This window comes from Patagioenas fasciata, chromosome 11 (assembly GCF_037038585.1).
Source record: "Patagioenas fasciata isolate bPatFas1 chromosome 11, bPatFas1.hap1, whole genome shotgun sequence".
In the NCBI taxonomy this organism is placed as follows: domain Eukaryota; kingdom Metazoa; phylum Chordata; class Aves; order Columbiformes; family Columbidae; genus Patagioenas; species Patagioenas fasciata.
This window is the reverse complement of record NC_092530.1, coordinates 26,339,163-26,359,124: the sequence shown is the minus strand read 5'-3', so window position 1 is coordinate 26,359,124 and position 19,962 is coordinate 26,339,163. Positions and strand designations below refer to the sequence as shown.

Here is a 19,962-nt window from a genome sequence, read left to right as displayed (position 1 = left end):
GCCTTCTTCTCTACTAAAGACTCATCCATAGTCTCTCAATGCTGACAAATTACCCCAAAAAAACATTTCATACTTTTTATATTGCTCCTTATTTCCTGCGCCTGAACTCCAGGGAAAGCCCCTACTGACGCCAGCAGGCCCATTAATTTCCATTAAGGAACACACTGACCTTCCCAGGAGGAAACGGGGACAGACACGTGGTATTTTTGGATGGAAGGTGACTTGGGTTCAGCCTCCTGATGGCTCAGCCCTGTCCAAGGCTCCGCTCCACCAGAGCCAGGGCAACCACAGCAGAGAAGCAGCAGCAATGTCCTTTCTCATCACAGTTCCAGTAGCTACGAGGGGAATTAATTTAGGAATTACCTCCAGCTGTAACAGAGATTGCTTGTGGGCATCAATATATCATCTTCCAGATTGTTATTATCATCATCCTCCTCCTCAGAGAATGCCTGATCCAGGGTCAGGCGCATCCTTCTAAGGACCAGCTTTAACATAGGATTGTGGTTTCTGACAATTCAGCATCACATCAGTTTCTCTGGGGGGGAATGTACCCTGGTTCTAAAACACAGGGAAGGGGTAAGGCTGTCACTGCACCTCCCTCTACACACAGCCCTAAGGAGGAAGGAAAATGGTGAAAACTCCTCAATTTAAGAGGTGTGAATGCCTGATTCTGCTCTCTCGGAGGACAGTCGCTGCTGCTCCACCAAAGCAGGAGGAAGGAAAACCAAGAAATATCGCAGCTCAGTGAGCCAGTCCTGGGCACAGGGAGCAGACACAGACACGACTTGTGGTGGTTGGCACAGTCTCCTCAAAGGGGAAGACCTGGGTGCTTGTTCCTGCTCCCAGCTCTATTTCTGGATCCTACGTCAGAGCAACACGGGACATGCTCCGTAAACAACCCGGCTGCTGGGGGCTCAGGTGGGGTTTGGTGGCAGTCAGGGCTCCATGGTAAGGGATCTCTGTCCTTTGTGGAGGTGACGACTGAGCAATGGCCACCCCCAATCAAGCCGGTCCAGCAACACACCCAGATGTCCCCAGGACCCGTTTCAGCATCAGTTAGACCTAAAAAAAGGTCCTTATCCCAGTAAGAGTCAGTGCACAGCTCTGGGCTTCAACAGAGGTGCCACCAAAGCTAAAGGGAAAGAAGAACCGAAGCCATGGGTTGGTGCCTCCATGGTCAGAAAGTGCCTGAGCTACAATCGAAAGAAAAGAACAGAACCACCACCAAAGGTGGGATGACCAGAAATGGCATAACCCCTTTCCATAACACACTATGAGAATCGACAGATCTTGACTCATCTGTCTACCGGTTTTCAACAGGGATGTAAGAACGGAATATTTTGGTGGGGTTCCAGCTAAGTGAAGGTTACGGCTTTTACCAACCGCAATGTCAGCTCCAAGCACCCCATGTTCAGCTTGGCCTCCCTGCTGGCCACCCCAGCACTCCCAAGGCGGGGGGGGAAATTTAAAAATGTATTTTAAAACCTTTAATCCACCCAAATTTGCCTTGGCCGACTGGTTTCTCCAATCTGCCATCAGCCCTGTGATTCAGCGCCGTTATCCTGCACAAACTCCACTATTCTATGACACAGTTGATATTTAAAGAAACGGTAACTCCTTGTGGTCAGACCGAGGGCTGCGCAGCTCAAGAGAAAGTTCCCAGGCGACCTATGTAAAACAGAAGCTAAAACACGCACGGCTTGGAGTTTGGAGTTTAATGAGAGGTTTCTTATTTAAGTGAGTTCACGCCAACCAAAGCCCCACATCCCAGCGCCTTCCTCTTGGTTCAGTCTGTGAAACCCAGAGCAGCAGCAGCACGAGCCCACAGACATCAGTGCAGCACCGTCCCGCGAGTCCCTTCACCCCAAATTCCTCCCTCTGGTTCATTTATCCCATCCCAGGTGTCCCCCACAGACGGGGAACCAGAACAGTTTGGTGTGGGGCAAATCACCCCACTACTCACCGGGACACAAGACAGCCCCAAACCTACAAAACTCTTCTTTTTGCTTTCTCAGTGTCCTTTCATTTGGGTTTTTTTTTTTGGTTGGTTGGTTGTTTTTCTGTTTTGTTCATCAGTTTTGTGGGTGTTTTTTTAATATAAATGAAAAAATAAGAGTTTTGTACAGGGAAGTCATTCTCTCCACTGAAAAAACCAATGACTATAGTGAGTCTGCAAATAGATTGTGCCGATCCCCAGTATATCTGCAAGTGAAGTATTTATAGAAGAACTACAAAAGCTGTGGAGATGTGGAACTCGCTCCTTTCTCTTACGCTCATGGCACTGGGCCAAGAACTTTGTTTTCCCCCAGCTGGTGTGAGTCATTTCCCTGTTGAAAGCCCAGGCTCCTGATGTGCGGTGCAAACGGAGCCTCGGCAAGAAGCAGCGGTCAGGGATTCTGGGTGCAGCTCAGCCCGGCCCCTACACACGTCCCGGCCACCACCCAGCAAACCTTTGCTGTAAAAACCACTTTAGAGGCAGTTGGGAACAGGAGACAGTGTCTTTGGGGTGTGATTCCTGCTCCTCAGCCATCCGCACACCCACCTGGCACAGCAGTGCTTTGTGAGCTGGCAAGAGCGGTCAACACAGAAGCTTCGGGAAGAGCAGGAAGAACTTGGGCATCAAGGAAAAGCAGCTGATGCTGCAGCACAGGTGGACAAGAGAAGCAGAAGTGCTTGCAGGTCTCTTCAGACTAGAACCCTAAGTGAAAAACCCAGCAGTTGTAGCTCAGCTCACAGCCACAGAAGCGCTACCGTTTGCTTTGTGGGAAAGTCCAATCACACCCACCCCCCATTGAAAACAAACCAACCAACAAAAAACACCACACAAAGCAAACCAACCAACAACAAACACCACACAAAGCAAACAAACCAACAACAAACACCACACAAAGCAAACAAACCCCCCAAACCAAACAAAACCAAAAAAACTATACAGCTTCGTCTCCTCAACTAACGTCTCCCAACTCCACACGGGGCCATACAGCACACTGGGAAGGGGCGAGCAGCCCCAACATCCCTCTTATTTTTCTAAGCATTAAGGATTAATTAGCGCAAGGGGCTGAGAACGCGAGATGACAAAGAAGCTACAACCACCGACTGCAGGGAAACCAAAGTACCAAATCATCAAGTGAGAGCGCGTGGTCAGCACCGATATCACCACCCCACAAACCAAAAATCCCTGTACACGCTCTCCTCCCACAAGGGATTTTTGCTCATTAACTGGAAACCGGAGGGTTTTCTCTCCATGGATCTGTTTCTGACAAACCCCACACACCGGCGCTCTCCCTCCAGAATGAACGCACCCGGTTCCAGTCCAACAAGGGATTATCACCTGTGGGAACAACGTCCTTGTTCCAGATCGGGTGTCCACACACGGGCTTCACCCACAACAGCTTCTACCGTCAACAGGGCCTAAAACGGAGCAGCTCAGGAGAACCTGGCCATCCTGGAGCAGACACATAATGGCTCCAGCCACACTCAAAAGGCCTTTTAGGACAATAAATTCACTTGCACAGCTGTTAATGTGGAACTTGCAGGTGACATGGTACGAAAACAGAGAAAATACTCAAGTAAACAAAACAGTTACACTGTAAGAAATGATTTCCTTTGGAGGTGGAGTGCTAGGTGGAGAGTCTTTAATTATTCTCAAGAGAAGAAATACACCCATTTATATTGCCTAGGCAGGATCGCAAATATACACATAATGAAGAAATAATTTTAATGAAATAGTGTGACCGCAATTATCTGTATATATAATTACTTGAGTTGCAGCCTGGAAGCGTTGATCGGTGCCAGCGTTCAGGCTCCGTGCTGTAGCTGCCAGCCAAGCCAACCCCCACAGCTCAAAATTAGGACAGTCACAGCAGCTTTAATCCTTCTGAGCCTGACCTCGAGCTCAGCCCCAACTAAAGCATCCATGTACGGAATCTAAAGCTGGCGGCTGCTCCCTCGTCAATAAGGGTCAGAGCTGATTTCAGCTCTCTGATATTTCTGCTGTCGTTCACCATAACGCCTGAATTTTTGGTGCCTTGCCCTGTGATGCCAAGAACCACTGAAGTCCACAGGTCAGCCCGGTCCTGCTCAAGTCCCAGCAGCCTCCTCGTCCTCCAGACGGACACGCTGTGACTTTTGCTGGGGGGGTTTGCTCAGAGCTTTTCACTGCCACCCTAAGCCCGGCTGTGCCACAACAGCCCACAGTACAGAGCTGAGCTTATTGTGAAAATGTCTCGCATACAGCCACGTTTATCGAGTCTGAGGTGCTAAAGCTCTATTTCACACAGGTTGAGGCCTCGGAATGTCTTTCAAAGGTCTCCATGCTGTCCTCATTTTTAATTCCCCAGATCTTCATCTCAAGGTATTTATATATGCAAATACCAGTTTAATTCCTATCAATTTTTACAAAATCAGGCTGGAGGAAACTCTGCAGTTCTGCTGTAGACGAGCACCTACTGTAATGGGAATGCCCACCCCACACACCACCAGCAGCCACCCCATCTTACCACTCGGAGTCATCGGGCTTCTGCAAAGGTCAACAGCATCTCCTCCAATTAACAGAGTCAGCTTTGCTCTTCATTGTGTTTTCTTCGATTAGAGCACTTAAACTTGAAAAAACCCTCACAAGTGATGCCAGAAGAACCACCATGCAAAGCACTGCATTGTCAGCTTAGCATTCATAAAGGTATTTAAAACATATCTAAATATACTGTGTCAGAAAAATAACGTGCAAGCTACAGACAACTTGCAATAAGCGAGTGCACAGGTGCTGACAACTGTCCTGTGCACACTGGTTCCTTGGTCAGTGAACACGCCTGTAAACAGAGGCTACCCCAGTAAATACATTTGCATCTTGGTAATGTTATCCCTGCAGTTACCACCCACCACTCAGATATTTAATAGGGTTTTACCCAGGTTACAGTTGGATTATAAACACATTCATGTTCTTTACTACAGATAAAAACCAAGCAAAGACAATAAACACCACCTAGAGGAAGGTTTTATCAAGCCATTTTTAGGTGTCATTTTCGCAAAATACCTGAAAACCTTCATATTAGAATAAACATACCAAGTTTTTAACCAGTTCCGCACACTTTACGCCCAAGCGCTTGCCGACTGTGCCATCTACTGGTGCCAAAGACACGGAGCTCCTCAAACTGAAGAACAGCATTAGAAGATCCCAAGAGTAGCAAGCGTTTTCAGAGAAGCATCCTTAAATCTGCAGTCCTCTGATTTACAGACCCAGCCCCAGCACAAAACGCTGATGGGCAGATGATAATCCCAGGACACCACAGGTACAACCTGAACTTCAGCTGCTTCTTCAGGGCAAGAGCAGGTAAGAGCAATCTGTTCCTTCGAGTGTGCTGGCTTACTGCCCAGAACATCTAATAACTCTTATGGAACTGACTTCATGTCTTTTAAAAATCTTTACCAAGAGAAACTGCTCCAGCCCATCTGGAAGCATTCCTGGCACTCCTGGTCCGTGTCTGCAGGTAGACAGCAGGTTAGAGGTTCGTCTAGCATGAGCCTTCTGCTGCATTGACGCTCAAAGATAGAACTTCCTTGCACACAGCAAGTCTGCAGCAGAAACGTCCCCCACTACCACACACCTGTTTCAGTAAAGCACACCTGACCCGCAATGACAATAATCAGTGCTTTCTGCAGCATTCTATTTCAGTCAAGTTCAGTACACAATGAAATACTCTCCTACACCTACTGTTTTAGAGATAAGCAAACCAAAGCTCTAGTTTTGGGATGTCCTCTGCGTCACATCAGCACACACGTCAGAAGCCAAGGCAGAATTCCCTACTCCCAGGGGCCACACTCCGCTCCTTTCCTCTGCAAAGCTTTGTAAACAACAACTGAGAGCAGCTACACCTATTGTCACTTACTCCCCAGTTCCTAGTGCAGAGAACCTGCTTGCTGTGTGACTTCCAGCTACGTGATCCCTGTTACTTTCCCAGAGAGCCAGAAGGGTTCAAAACACACTTTAGCTCTGAGTAACCTGAAATCTCACCGCAGTGCTCCTGTAGCTTTGAGCTTAAAGCACAGCAAAGTTCATGAATTAATGCTGAAAAGTGCTATAAGCTGTTGATTAACCCTTTGCTGTCTTGGTCTATTATGATATGCTAAGACGACTTCTCATTAACACACAAAGACAAGCATACCTTTAATCACCAGCCTCATCAACACCAACATTCAAAGGGATTAATTCCAGAATGGAGCCCTCCTTTGCTGTACCACAACTGACAGTCTTCTCCTCCCTGTCGCTCAAGTTTGTTTTGCACCACAAAGCACTTCCAGAGCAACAGGAATTAGAAACTCGGCTCCACAAGCTGAAAGAGAGGAGGGTGAGGGGGAAGAGCGCTGCATGCTGCCCCAGGCCCACAACCATCGCATCCCCCGCGTGCCATGTGCTGCGTTCTCACCTCTGAGCACCATGAAGTCACACAAATGCCAAAGTTTTAGAGAAACATTTATTATAGGGTTGCAGAATTTATGCCAATATAAAGTCCCTTAATAAAACTCTCAGGTTCATCAACTGCAGGACACTTAACTCTTCATTACCTTAATACTGCAGCTTTCAAAAAAAAGGAACAATGCTCTGACTGCAGTAGTAATGCTACTTGCTCATAAAAAGTTGATCTAAAAAGTTCATATAAGCCAGAGTAGTTTAAGTTTACAACTACAGTCACGTTCACAAGTGAGCTATATCAGAACAGATTCTTGAAATAGGAAGTTACAGGATAAACCAATTCATAACCAAAAATACTGACAAGCTTTAAGAGCAACTCTATCTGAATCTAACAACTAAATACCACAAAATCAAATAAAGGTAGAAGAATTAAACGTAAGCTCGGGGAAGGTTCCAAATATACATACGAATTCAATACAGTAATTGCACAAAATGAAAGAGGGTAGTGTTAGAGGTTTATGATTACTGAGGTTGGATTTTACATGCTTCACACATGGCAGTTAAAATAAACCTTTAATGGTACGCATCAGAAGGGTTTCTTAGCCAGGATGCCTAGTGCAGAGCTATTCTACAGAACTACACAAGATGTGCAAACCACAGATTGTTACTATTAATCATTCTGTGAAAGTTAAGGTGAACAGAATTGGTTCCAGCCAAGGAATTGGTTAACATTTTTATATATATATATTTTTCTGCCATTCCCAGATTACACTAAATCAAACACATTCAACAGATAAACTGATATTAACCTTCTAAACAAAAACCTTACTCAAATTTAAGTTTTACATGAGACAACTAAAAAGTTATATCAAGGATCAAAGAAAGCTGAAATGGTGACTCTGTCTTTTGAAATACAAGCAATACACAGAAAATGCATAAGGCTTTTGATTATCACTGCACGTTTTAATTTAAGAAGTCGACGTCTAATGCTCGGACTTCTCAATGAAGGTGTGAACTAGTCACCTCCCATCCAACACCCTTCACTGTTGACAGATCTTTGTTTCAACAACGAAAGAGTTTTCAAAGTGTCTGATTGAGTGACAGTTCTCCACTGAACGTTTCTGCAGACCTGGGGACGAGAGAAGACGAGAGCCTAAGTAAAGCAGATCTAGAACCCAGCAGCAAGTATTTACAGGTTGGGTATCGTTATGAACAGGCAGCAAGATACAATCATTCAGTACGTGGTGTTTCTGCAGCCATTAGTTACCATCAGAGCTTGGTACCAGTCTGTTTTCTACCAGAAAAGCCTCCCTCATTTTCAGAATGCTAACAATAGAAAAAGGGGGACACATACTACTCAGGGGACAACACAAGCACTTTTTTCCTAGTATCCTCACCAACATTTTAGTGTCACTAAACAGATAGTTTATGGCAAAGTAAGCACAAAGAAAAAGCAAAGCAGACTAAAATTACACAGAAAGAGTTTAAAAAGTCAGGGCGCAGAAAAAGAACCCAGTTCTTTATCAGCACTTCCTCCCACCCAGGATGTATGAACACAGAGCCTGCTTCTCTAGAGCAGTCCGCACCCTGATGAGAGCCCTGGGAGGATGTGCCACTTGGCTGATCACCTTACTGAAGTTTTTCCTAACACTATTAAAGTGATTTTCTCTATTTTGGGACATGCCAGCATCAGATCTCACACAGGCAGTTTACCAGCTATCAGTTGTGAATCTTTACTAGGAGACCAGAATATCATAGCCCTGCCATCAAAACCGAGCTGCCCAACTAAGTCACTTTAATGTACAACAATTGCAAAAGATTTATAGCTCGTTTAATAAGCAGAGAAGTGTTCAGAGTAAGCAAGAGACACTACCCAAAGTCTAGAAGCACTAGTTCTTCAATCCAACCCAGCAAGGTGTTGCTTTAATTTATAAACACTTCCTAGGTAAGGCTGCCCTTCAATTAATCTCAATCTTAATGCCTGTACAAGCTAAAACTACCTGAATACAGAACTGAACGGTGAGGATAACCTGTCTGGTTCCTTCCACACCTTCAGGTACAACTCCAGGGAGCTGCCACAGAACCAAAGGTCAGATTGATCTAACAGGTGAACCCATGAACTCCACAAACCTGAGGGCCAAGGCACTACCAGCTAAAGGAGAAGACTCCAGACAAATTACAGGAGTTTAACCATTTTAGTCTAATGCTTTACATGTACGTGGCCTGTACACAATAGAAGAAAGGCGTGCCAGAAGTTTGATCTGGACAAGACAAGCCTTGTCCCTGAACAATTTTCTCCTCAGCGGCAGCCTTCCATCTGACTAGGTACCCTGCCCTCCTCCTCCCCAAGGGCAAACAGGGTTGGTTACAGAACAGAAACTGTACCAAGAAGCATTACTCATCCACTAGAATCCTTTTGTACATGTGTTCTGTAGAAGTCTTTAACTATGCAGCAAAGATGTCAACAACATGCTATAGCAAGATGATTTACGGAAACACTATGAACACTCTTCATAGTTCTGCCTGTAGATTACAGCCAGTCACAGCAGCAGCCAATTTAGACTTGTTCACAAAAGCATCTTCACAACAGCTGAGGGACACAAGCCTCTCCCTCCCTTAAAGCCACATTTACTGTTCTTCACATGCCCTACACTCTTGGACCAGATTTATGCTCCCACATGCAGAGTCCTCCGTTTCGTATCAGGCTGCAGGCCCCAGCAAACAGCAGATCTGGGGCTGTAAACTGGGACTGGGCTGAGGAAACTCGTGTCTAAGAGGTTGGCAGGAAAACCAGAGCAGTGAGTGCTGACAAACCAAACATGGCAGTACAGACACAGAGCTCAGAAGTTCCCATGAGGTGTTCTTCCTCTTTTAGAGAGAAGTCTGGGATATCCAGAGCTCGTTGTTCAACTATTTTTTGGTTTTCAGAGCAAGTGAACCAGAAGATGATGCATTTACTTGGTGCTCCTGTAACCCAGCATTAGATAGGACAGGACAGACTAAGCTGCACCCACAGAGACTAACATGATCAGATGGATTATATGAATTTGGGGGGCAAACTAACTTAAAACTTCAACCAAAAGTTGGAATCGAAACAGGCGTGAGTTCAAATTTGGTTTGTGCATGTAACCTCTAATTCCATAACCAAAATTCTCTCTCGCCATGTCAAAATGAAACTTCAGATACATGCTTGAAAGTACAGGAAAATACCCACCAGCTCTGAGTGGACTCAGCTCATGTTGAACACTCACAGATTTCCAAGTCGAAAAACTCCGAAGGTTTAAGTATTTACCCTTTCCCTACTCAAACATTAGATTCATTCTTTTATTGAAGGGAACTTACCCGTTATCTGGTCTCTGCGCTGAAGTCTGAACGTCTCTTTTCCAACACAGAGTTGGTATATGAAGATACCCAGGTCAGACACATTATCTATCTCCTCTGTAACCACCATTTCCTCACGGACTAGGTAGGTCTGGGGCAAGTAAGAGCCAGTCTAGAACAGAAAAAAACCTTGATAAACAGTATTCTGCTAACAACGGGACAAACCACTACATTTTATTCTTTGCTTTGGAAGGGCTTCAAGCAGTAGATTTAAGCTTTCCTTCTTTTCAGTACTAAGATATACTGGTCTTGGACAGCTGCATAGCACAGAAGTTAAAAACCGACAAAGGGTACTTCAAATAGTTGCAGTTTCACCCAAACAAAGTGCATTTAACCTTAACATTACCTCACCTGAAGCAAATATAAACAGAACCTGGGAAAGTTTACAGTTAAAGTGGAAACAAAGTATCAGGAAAGTTTCCATGTTTGAGGCAATATATTTCCCATAAAAGAAGGCAGTGTGACCTACAAAGTGAAGTCTTCACCAGATCAGAGCACTTTGAGATTACTTCCCACCCCTCCGGACCAACTCTTAAAGATGGGGACAAGGAGACACACTTCAGAGTTTGTCTACATGAAGCTAAAGAAACATAAAATAAAACAAGCTAAGCCAGATCAGGTGGCCTCTAGCACTAGATGTGGAGGAGTTAATTACTTTTTTTCAAAAAGTATATTTGACACAAGATAACTCAGTAGCACATTTGATTTGGAAGTAGCAGCAAACTATCAACTTCACCCATAAGTCATCTCGGGGAAAAAAAATAAAAAGTTTTGGCTACTGAAGAGTCAAAATGTTCATGGTGAGCTCCTAACTCCAGTGTAACAGAACAGCAGTGCCAACAGAACAGAAGAACAAGTGAGCGTTGTGCTTTTCCTTCAAACTCTTGCAGTGCAGCTGAGCTTTCCAGTCGTAACTTTCAGGTTTAGGCTTCCAATGATATTTGAAGCTCTATCAAATTCCTTTATAACTGCTAAATTTAACTCTATTTGCTAGTTGCTTTCAGCTTTCATAAAGCTAGGTATTAATACGAGCATTAAGCATGAATCTACTCAACATAATATACACCGACAGCTGGCCTTAACTTCAGCACAGTGATTGAGCCAAGGGATTATGTACTTTGATGGCAAGAGGACTGTTCTAGCTCAGGAGCAACACCCAGCATTCGTATCCAAAGTGATCTGCTCAGCATAACCAAACAATAAAGTCTCCACGTACCGCCAGTTTTGCAAAGAGATCCATCAGATTTCTTGGTGGCATAACTATGGATGTGTTCAGCGGAATCACGTAGCAGTTACCCAGTTGCAAGTCAAGATACGCCGTCAGGAGCTATTGTGAAAACAAGTTTTCCATTGATTAAGCATGGCCTTTGATTGTTGGAACACAGTTCTACAAGGACCAAAGAGGAAGCTCAAAAAGCTGGAGATCACACCCAGCGAGTATCAAAGTGATGCATTCCAGGACTGTCTAGTTTAAGAACTTGGTTATCGCCATTTTCGCAAAGAGGTTTCCAACAGGACTTCTGTGCAGAAGTGAGAGCTGACTCTAAAAGCTTTTTCTGTCATAATTCTAAGTGGCTATAGTTTGTATTAATACAGAGAAAGTATTTGGTAGTACGCTTTCGTAACTGAAGCAGTCCAATTAAGCAAAGTGAAAACAAAAGGTGTCCAGCTGCTGATAAGCAACCATTCCCTGTAAATAGTTCTTCAGAAAAAGTATTAGTCTCGAGAAAGTCACATCAGGATTGCCACTGAGTGCAACAACTGCACAAACTAAAATTATCAACATATCTACTTGTTTTATTATTATTTTGCATAGCACTTCACCAGAATCAACTGAAGTTCTTAAGTCACCCAAATCCTTTAAGTTATAGCCAAGAGTCTGTCAAGACACCACAAATAAAAGCTGCAAATACTGCGGACACAGGTAGTACAGCTTGGCCACATCCATCCTCTGCTACCCTTAAAGGCAGCACATGCAGAGGTCAGTTCTAGTGGGTTTATTGTGATTATATCTGCACTGCCAAGGTTTGATTTGCATACAACCTGTGAGAGCTTTTACAGCTAAGGATAATTATGAGTACTATCAATGCAATTTTCTAATTAAGAAGTCAAATTAAAACCATCCTTTCATCTTTGCTTTAGAGAAACTACATGCAACTAACACAGTTTTGTCAAGTTCCATGTTTCAGCCACTTGAAGTGATTTTTCAGTTCACTTATCCAATGAGAAACAACCCATGTTTCTCTGGAATTCTACGTTTTGCTGTAGCGCAGTTTGGCAGAACCTCAGACCAAATCCTCAGTTTCCCTGTTCCTTAACTCATATTTACAATGTTCTCCTACCCCCAATTTCATTTACATAGGAATCTTGACGACATAGCAAGTGTCACTTCCAGACATCTTATGGGTAACAATGTTTAAAGCTGTAGAGCAGAGACAAATGTTGTTCTGAGTTAGAGTCGTTGTGGGTATAAACTCCCCTAGCAATCCTGTAACACTCCTCCCTTGCAGAAGTTAAGTCTAGTACAATTACAGAGTTAAAAGGGTTTGATCTCCCACACTTGAACCCATCCCCAAAGACAAACTTCCATTGACAGGAAGCTTTAAAAGTCTCCAGACTGAATACCCTAAAGTTCTTATGATTACCATCCGCTCCATGATTTCCCAGTAAGCAACAAGACCGGCTGCTTCTTATTGCTTCCCATATACTCACCCTATCAAAGTCATGAACGATCGCTGCTGGATCACTGTCTGAGAACTTTGGAACGGGCACATCAATGATGGCTATGTTGTCATCTTCTCGAATGTCAGCTTCTTCAGCAATGGGGAGGAAATACGGTTCCACTGCACGATCACGATTTTCATTTTCGAAGTAACACATTTCACCACGGTACACCTTGTGCTGGAAATAAGAGCAAGTCTAGTTATTTTTACTGCAAATGGTGCTTTAAAACTGTATTTCTAACACTTAGTAGTAATCCGTTTATAATTACACTTTTTTTATTCAGTGACGCTTATGGAAAAAAGAACTTTCACATCACCTTAGGCATGAAGTACTTGTAGATGCAGGCTCCACCGACAACAACTCCTGCCAAGATGAACGCCAGACCCAGCAGAGTCAGCAGACATCTTCCAGATGAGCTTCCACCTCCGTGTGTGGCGATCTCTGGATCCTTTACGTAAAAAGGGATGAGAACTTAGAAAGCACAGACGCTTTGAACCTAAAGTCAGCTGTTATCTGCTCTTCACTTTGACCCATTATCTCCTGTTTCTTCTAGGCGTGCAGTAAGAATCATAAGTCAAGCATCATATAATAAGAAAGCACATGATATTAAGATCAGCTTTCAAACAGTAGAAATGGATATTTTCTTAGTTAGAGAATGCTTTCTAGACAAACCTTTATCAGGAAACTATTTGAGATGCGAGAAATTTAAATAACTGTAACAAAAGATACAGTGCTGCAGCTGCAATATAGCACAAGGAAAGCAAGATCTGTAGAGCAAGGTCATTTTAAGGCACAGTGTTTCAGGCCTATTCCCAAAAGCCTATTTCCTACCCTCCTCCTGGAATAAGATAACATCACTTTGCCTTACAAAACTGGACTAACAGAAAAAAAATAAGATGCAACTTTGTTTATTAGCTGGGGAACACCTGACACTCAAGTGAAACATTCAGGTTTTAGAACTTGCAACATGCACCAGTGAGGTCTGCTAAGAAAGAGAACCACTCATCATCTTAAACACAGCTTCAAATCATGCCAAATAAAAATAAGTCCCTGTGGCACATCTTACCTTGCAGCTTCAAAAATACCCTTTTTCCCACCCAAGTCCCAGGGAAGTTTTGTTTCTATCAGCCTGAAACTAAGCTCTTTAGTTCACGGACTTGATTTTTCCTCCCAGTGTTCTCTCAAAGAGAAGATAACTGGATCCAAAAGAAATTACTACCACCATCACATAACATAGTGATGATTTGTGTGATACTGACTGGTGTCTGAAGAGCAAGTTGTAATGCTCCAGAGTTCTTTCCATGCCTTTCTGGACTTCCCAGCGAAAGATTCACACAAGCCGAGCTGAGAGGACAACAGCAACGGTACTGTCAAATACTAAACAATCAGAAGTGACGTTCCCTTTGGGCAAATACACAGGATTTTGGGTCTTCAAAATCAAAAACAAAACAACCCACAAACAAACAAAAAACCCCACCACCAGCAGCAACAACACAACCCCAAAATGTTTAGATAATCTATCATTTGGTCAAGCATGTCCCTTTAATGATTCATGACTCAGGTATTTAGGAGCTCACTTTCAAGACCTGCTCTTTCTACTGGTCAGGAAGAAAAAACTGGGTTTCACAGCAAAAGATGCTTTTCTTCGTGTTGTTCCTAGGGTCAGTAGCTGGATTTAGCACAGCAGCTTCCATTGCCTTTCATTATTTGGGTCCCACTATTTGCATTCTTGTAGAACACAATATATTTAAGTGACCTGTGATCACAACAAGCCACAGTATTATTACAAAGCCCGCACATATTTCCATGATCAGCAAGATATAGCAGTATAAAAGTCGAACACATCAGCTATGCAATTACTGAAACAAATAACAAGCTGTTTTGCGAAAGTCAATACTCCTACATTCCTCTCTCGCATCCTCCAAACAGAAAAATGTTGGTTCAGCAAGACACAAGCTGCCACAATTGGTTAGTTAAGCATTTTGTCAAAAAAAAAACCCCAACTAGTTTCAAGTCAGAATTATGCCACATTTATACGCCATTACGTGAAAAACATCTTTCACAGTTAACCGGCTTTTAAGACTGATTCTGTTCTCTTTATATTCTGCCACCTTCACCTCCACCTTTCAGTATATTACTCATCTAGTCTATCATTACTTGAACACAACAGTCTGCAGGAGGTTTTGGCACCACAGCCGTCCTAGTGCTTCGATGATGTCGACATGTAATTAGCTCCGGTTGCACGATATGCATTTCAAACAAAGCAAAGGTATTTATCATTTCAGAAGCAATGTAGGTAGCCTGAATCTGAGAGAAGAAAGAGTTGACGGAGCTGATAAGAGAACACAGCACCAAGGCTTTGCTCCAATAGGTTACAAAGCCTCTGCTCAAAAATAATAAGTCATTAAAAACCTGCAAAGAAAATGCAGTTTTAAGCTGTGCAGTAACAAGCAAAGCAAACTAGGACTAAGAGGGAAGAAGAAAAATCACTTGTGTTAACATCTACAGCTTAGCTCAAGGGATACTGTTGACACAGTCAGCTCCAAAGTATCTGCAGGGAGAGTATTCTGCAAGCTGAAGGGTTTTGTGCAGATATTCTAGGGGACTTTAATTGTGCTGTTTCAGACAACATTGGCCATTAAGTCTGTTTGCTCTGCACAAATATTCCAGCAAAAGGAGACATTAACAAGCACTAGAACAAGTTTGTCTCGGAGTAAAATGGTGAACTTGATGTTTACACGCAACTCTAAGCCCTGAAGTCAGGGTGAAGAGCTGTTAAAAAACCACATACACGTTTGCAAACACGGAGAATATTGTGACAGGTATAACAAAACAGCATGAGTAGCTTCTAAATTGCTAAGAGCAGCTATCAAGAGAAGAAGGGCTGGAAGTGTATATTGGAAGTATTATATTCAGAACCAGCATGATACAGAGCCAGCAAAAGATGTACAAGTTGCCTCAGAAATACCTGATGAGTCTGTCCTACAAGAAAGTGGCCAGACTAATGACACCTTCAAAATTTAAATTAAGCCTTTATCTACACTGTATCGCTGCTTTTTACGCTCCTCCTGATCTAGTAATTGGGTGCTACTGTATTATCCGTGCACACATACAACTCTTAAAGCCCAGAAGAGCAACAACACCACTGCGCTGCTTCCCCTTTCCACGGGAGGCTATTTGAGGAGAGGCAGAGGCTCCGCGGGCTGGCAGACGAGCTGCTTTCCTGATTACAGCTTAGAAAGTGAAAAAAGAAAGACACTAGAGTCCAAGTCCCTGGGTGTTTGCTTTTTGTGTTTACAAATAAACTCTGTCCATCCCATATTCCTCCTCTGAAGCCACTGATTTATTTACCTAGACGTTGATCTTCACCTGGCTAAAAACATCAGCAGCTAAGCAGAACATCTTCAAAATAAAGTCTGCCGCAGATATGGAAAGTTCAGTTCAAGCCAGCGACACAGCAACTCGTCAGGAAGGAAAAGCCAACCACAGAGTACTTGTCCAGATTTCTATTTAAAACCCTTTATGGCAGGTTTCTTAATTTAAGCTGGACACAGCAGAAACTCAGACACCTCACTGCAGCATCGCGCTCCAACCAGCTGCCTACGAGGCTTTCAGAGCAACAGCAAGCGGAGGATGAGCCCAGACCCACTTTGTGTGCTTGGAAAACACTGCTGCAAAACAGCTTTTTCCTGGGGGTCTGAGCTGCAGGCACCAGGAGACTGAGGGGTGACCTCAGCAATGTTTATAAATATGTAAAGGGTGAGTGTCAGGAGGATGGAGCCAGGCTCTTCTCAGTAATAAGACAAGGGGCAATGGGTATAAACTGGAACATAAGAGGTTTCATTTAAATTTGAGAAGAAACTTCTTCACGGTGCCAGAGCCTGGCCCAGGCTGCCCAGGGGGGTTGTGGAGTCTCCTTCTCTGCAGACATTCAAACCCGCCTGGACCCCTTCCTGTGGAACCTCAGCTGGGTGTTCCTGCTCCATGGGGGATTGCACTGGATGAGCTTTCCAGGTCCCTTCCAACTCCTGTGATTCTGTGAATTCCACGGGGTGGGGGACAGAGCTGAACCGCGGAGTTCAGCAGGACTCGAGCTCGGAAGGTTTAAAACCCCGTCAGGAAACAGGGCCGTGGCACAGGCCCAGCTGCGAGATAAACAGCCCGGGCCTGCCCCGGGGATGTCAGCCCAGCCCGGAGCTCGGCACCGCCCCGGGCCCTCCCGAGCGGAAAACGGCCGCGGGTCACTGAGGGAACCGCGAACCGCTGCGCAGCGCGACGCGCTGGGGCCCTCACAGTCCTGCATTCCCTGAGGAGAGCGACCCGCCCTTATACACGCACACTCCCCTGGTCCCCAGCACCGGGGAGCACCAAAGGGAGCGCTGAGGAGAACCGGGAACCCCGCAGACACCCGCCTGCCTTCCCCCGGCCCGCTGCCTCCGCGAGAAAATGGCGGCGGCTGCTTCCACCTCCTCCTGCCAACCCCCCTCATGGCCGCCCCTCGGCCCCGCTTCCTCCCGCCAAGCGGAGAGACCCCACTCTCCGCACCTTGTCGGCCACCAGCGCCTCGGCCGCCTCCTTCTTCGGCTCATCCTTCTGGGCGAAGGGGGAATTAAACGCGATCTTCACCATTGCGCTGCCGCTGCGCACCGCCGGCCTCCCCGCTGAAGAGATTCTGGGCGGCGGGGCGGGGCGCGTCGTGCCGGCCACGCCCCCCACGCCCCTTGCGGGGGCGTGGGGGGCGTGGCCGGCACGACGCGCCCCGCCCCGCCGCCGTTTGCGCAGTGCCCCCTGCAGGCCGGGCGCTTCACGGAATCACACTATACAATCATATTATAGAATAGTTTGGGTTGGAAGGGACCTTTCCAGCTCCCCCAGTGCCCCCCCTGCCATGAGCAGGGACATCTTCACCAGCTCAGGTTGCTCAGAGCCCCGTCCAGCCTGGCCTGGGATGTCTCCAGGGATGGTTCATCCACCACTTCTCTGGGCAACCTGTTCAGTGTTCCAGTGTTTATTTTGAATGGTCATTTTAAGGGCAACCAATAGGTTTAAATTTAGAAAATCAACATGTGAGTCTTTCCGGAGGAAAAAAAAAAAAAAAAAAAATATATATATATATATATACATACACATATATAAATTTAATTTGGAAAGACATGTCAAGCCAAAGCATCCCAATGCTCCTCTTCCAAAATGGTGCTGGAGCCCAGTCCACCATGCCAGGCACTGCCAGAGCAACCTTTATTTTCACAGAGCATTCTAGAAGCACCATGGCTCTCCCTGACAGGGATTCTGCAGCTGCACGGAGCTTCACAAGCAAGGGCGGAGACCAAAGTCCTGCCTTAAAAGACTTGCACCCTAAAACCTGCCTGAAATCGAGGAGATCCTGGCTGTGGTCCAGGGAGGACAAGGTGCTGAGGGGACAGCAGGAGCACATTCGTTTCATGTTTCCTAAGTCTGTCTTCACACCGGTCATTTTATTTCCTTTTAGCTTTGTGCACCGTTCGTGCAGACAATCATACACACGTCTAATTCTCTATTTTACACCAGGAAGGCATCACTGGAGAAAACGGGGCATCTCTGGGCCGCACTCAGCATGGCGCAGGGATGGGGATGGTTTAGTCAAGCTCCCTCCCTTCTCTTGTGAAATACATCCCAAGGGATCTTTAACAGCCAAGATGAGGCTTCACCATTCATTTAATGTCTCCAAAGCGGGAGAAGAAGAAAAGGCTTCGTGCATCAGACCGTCTGAAGCAATCTTCGCCTTCACACGGATGAAAATCTGTGTCTGTCTCACTGGAGTTTGACTTTACAGCTCCAGAAAGAAATCTGGTTTGAATCTGGTGCCTCCATCGCTGAACTCTTCCTCGCAGACAGCTGTAATTAAACAGAACTGAACACTATGCAAATATTGCAATAAGTAATTCTTCTAAGCACAAACAAAATGCAGCATGTATTCCAGCATTCAAAGCATGTGCTTGTTATTCTGCGGATGGAACACCGCTGTTATTTCTTTCCAAGATCATAGGTTTGATATTGCTCCCTTTCATGTTCGTAAGAATTTTGACTCTGACTTCAGTCGGAGAACAAAGTCTTTTATGTCTAGCTACCCTGACTTTAGTAACAGAAAATACTTTTACCTACTTTACCAAGAAATCAGCAAAAAAATTAATTTTCAGAGTTTCTAGCTTTAGCACGTCAGGAATAAGTTAAGCCATACTCCCATCAAAGTCCCTGAAACACAGATTTTAAAACAGATAAAGCCGGTTTCCCGTATAGTCAATGCAATACCTGTTCTCTACAACATGGCAGTTTGTAAATTATATCAATAATTTTCAGTACCTTAATCTTGTACGATTACTTTATACTTAAACCAATTTACTCCATCTTCCAATTACCCGACACCTTCACTTGAAAAGGCACGCGGAACTAAAACTGACATGGCCCTTGCTGTTTACCAAGATCGGTGCCTGCACACCCCGGCTCGTGCACCGCCTGTGCTCTGTGATCTGCTGCAAGCGACGGACACACCTTGGAATATTGTGCTCATAGAAAATCAAAAGATCTAATTTCTTTGGACATTTGGCTGCACTTGCTGGATTTGCAGAACTGGAATGCTCAGAAGATTTGGTTTCTGTGCATTTCCATTTGTTGCATCTGTAACAATTATTTGTCTTATCGTGTTCAAAACTTATTTAAAATGTGCAGTGTCCAGAAGAAGGTAATTCCAGTAACCTCAAACAATTTTTCCTATCCTTACACGCTTGATAATAACTGCTAATTCAGCCAGTAACTACTCCTTCCGAACAAAGCTCCTCCTACGACAATATTTTGTAGAGCAGTTGCAGTCAGAAGTACCAGCCCTGGGAAGACTAATTGCATCCTGACATGTGTCAATGTAAGAAAATTCAGGGTTTTTTTACCATCCTGAGATCATGAGGCTGTTCAACTGAATAAATATTAGAGATCGCATGGGTGAGTGCAGCACTTCACCTCTAAAACGTTTTTGCATCCACCTCTCGGTGCTGGCCCCGTTTTCTTTCAGACTTTTGCCATATGTTGGCTGCAGGCCTGGAAATCCCAGGACATCTAAGCAAGTAACATCACTTATTCTTTTGAATTCCATGATATTTCCTTTCCACTGAAATACCCTGGGTTTAGTTTACTGGTATTTATTCTGAGATCATCTTTATCACCTGGAAAGGCAGGAGATTATCCCCTTATCCTTAATTATCCTTTTAATCCTTCTGGTGTTTCTAATGTTAAAGCAACACTGCTTCAAAATTTAACAAAAATACAGACTAAATTGTCTTAGAGACTGGAGGAATTTGGCCAAAAAGAAGGGCAAACTGCTATGCCACAGCAGCTATGATTCTGTTGGCTTTATCTCATAAAGAGCAGCGACCTGTATTTCTTAAAAGAGACAGTGAGCACCGACACCTCCCTTTTTA

The 19,962-nt window shown here is 44.7% G+C and overlaps 1 protein-coding gene across 1 annotated transcript; it reads right to left on the bottom strand.

Moving 5' to 3' along the window:
* Positions 1-6,456: 6,456 nt before the first annotated feature.
* On the bottom strand, positions 6,457-17,219 carry ITM2A (integral membrane protein 2A). The gene is made up of 6 exons (XM_065846646.2): positions 17,060-17,219; positions 12,831-12,962; positions 12,503-12,691; positions 11,007-11,117; positions 9,752-9,902; positions 6,457-7,538 (listed from the first exon to the last, which is right to left on the bottom strand). The coding sequence occupies exons 1-6, from the start codon at positions 17,141-17,143 to the stop codon at positions 7,450-7,452; spliced, it is 756 nt and encodes a 251-aa protein (XP_065702718.1). The 5' UTR covers positions 17,144-17,219; the 3' UTR covers positions 6,457-7,449.
* Between the last annotated feature and the right edge of the window lie 2,743 nt (positions 17,220-19,962).

What these genes read in the sequence shown, in the direction of transcription:
- ITM2A (XM_065846646.2), bottom strand. Translation starts at nt 17,143, where the DNA reads ATGGTGAAGATCGCGTTTAATTCCCCCTTCGCCCAGAAGGATGAGCCG. An exon ending in AGGCGCTGGTGGCCGACAAG is followed by an intron (nt 12,963 to 17,059) that starts GTGCGGAGAGTG and finishes TTTTACGTAAAG; the next exon opens with GATCCAGAGATCGCCACACA. An exon ending in TCGTTCATGACTTTGATAGG is followed by an intron (nt 11,118 to 12,502) that starts GTGAGTATATGG and finishes TTTTCACAATAG; the next exon opens with CTCCTGACGGCGTATCTTGA.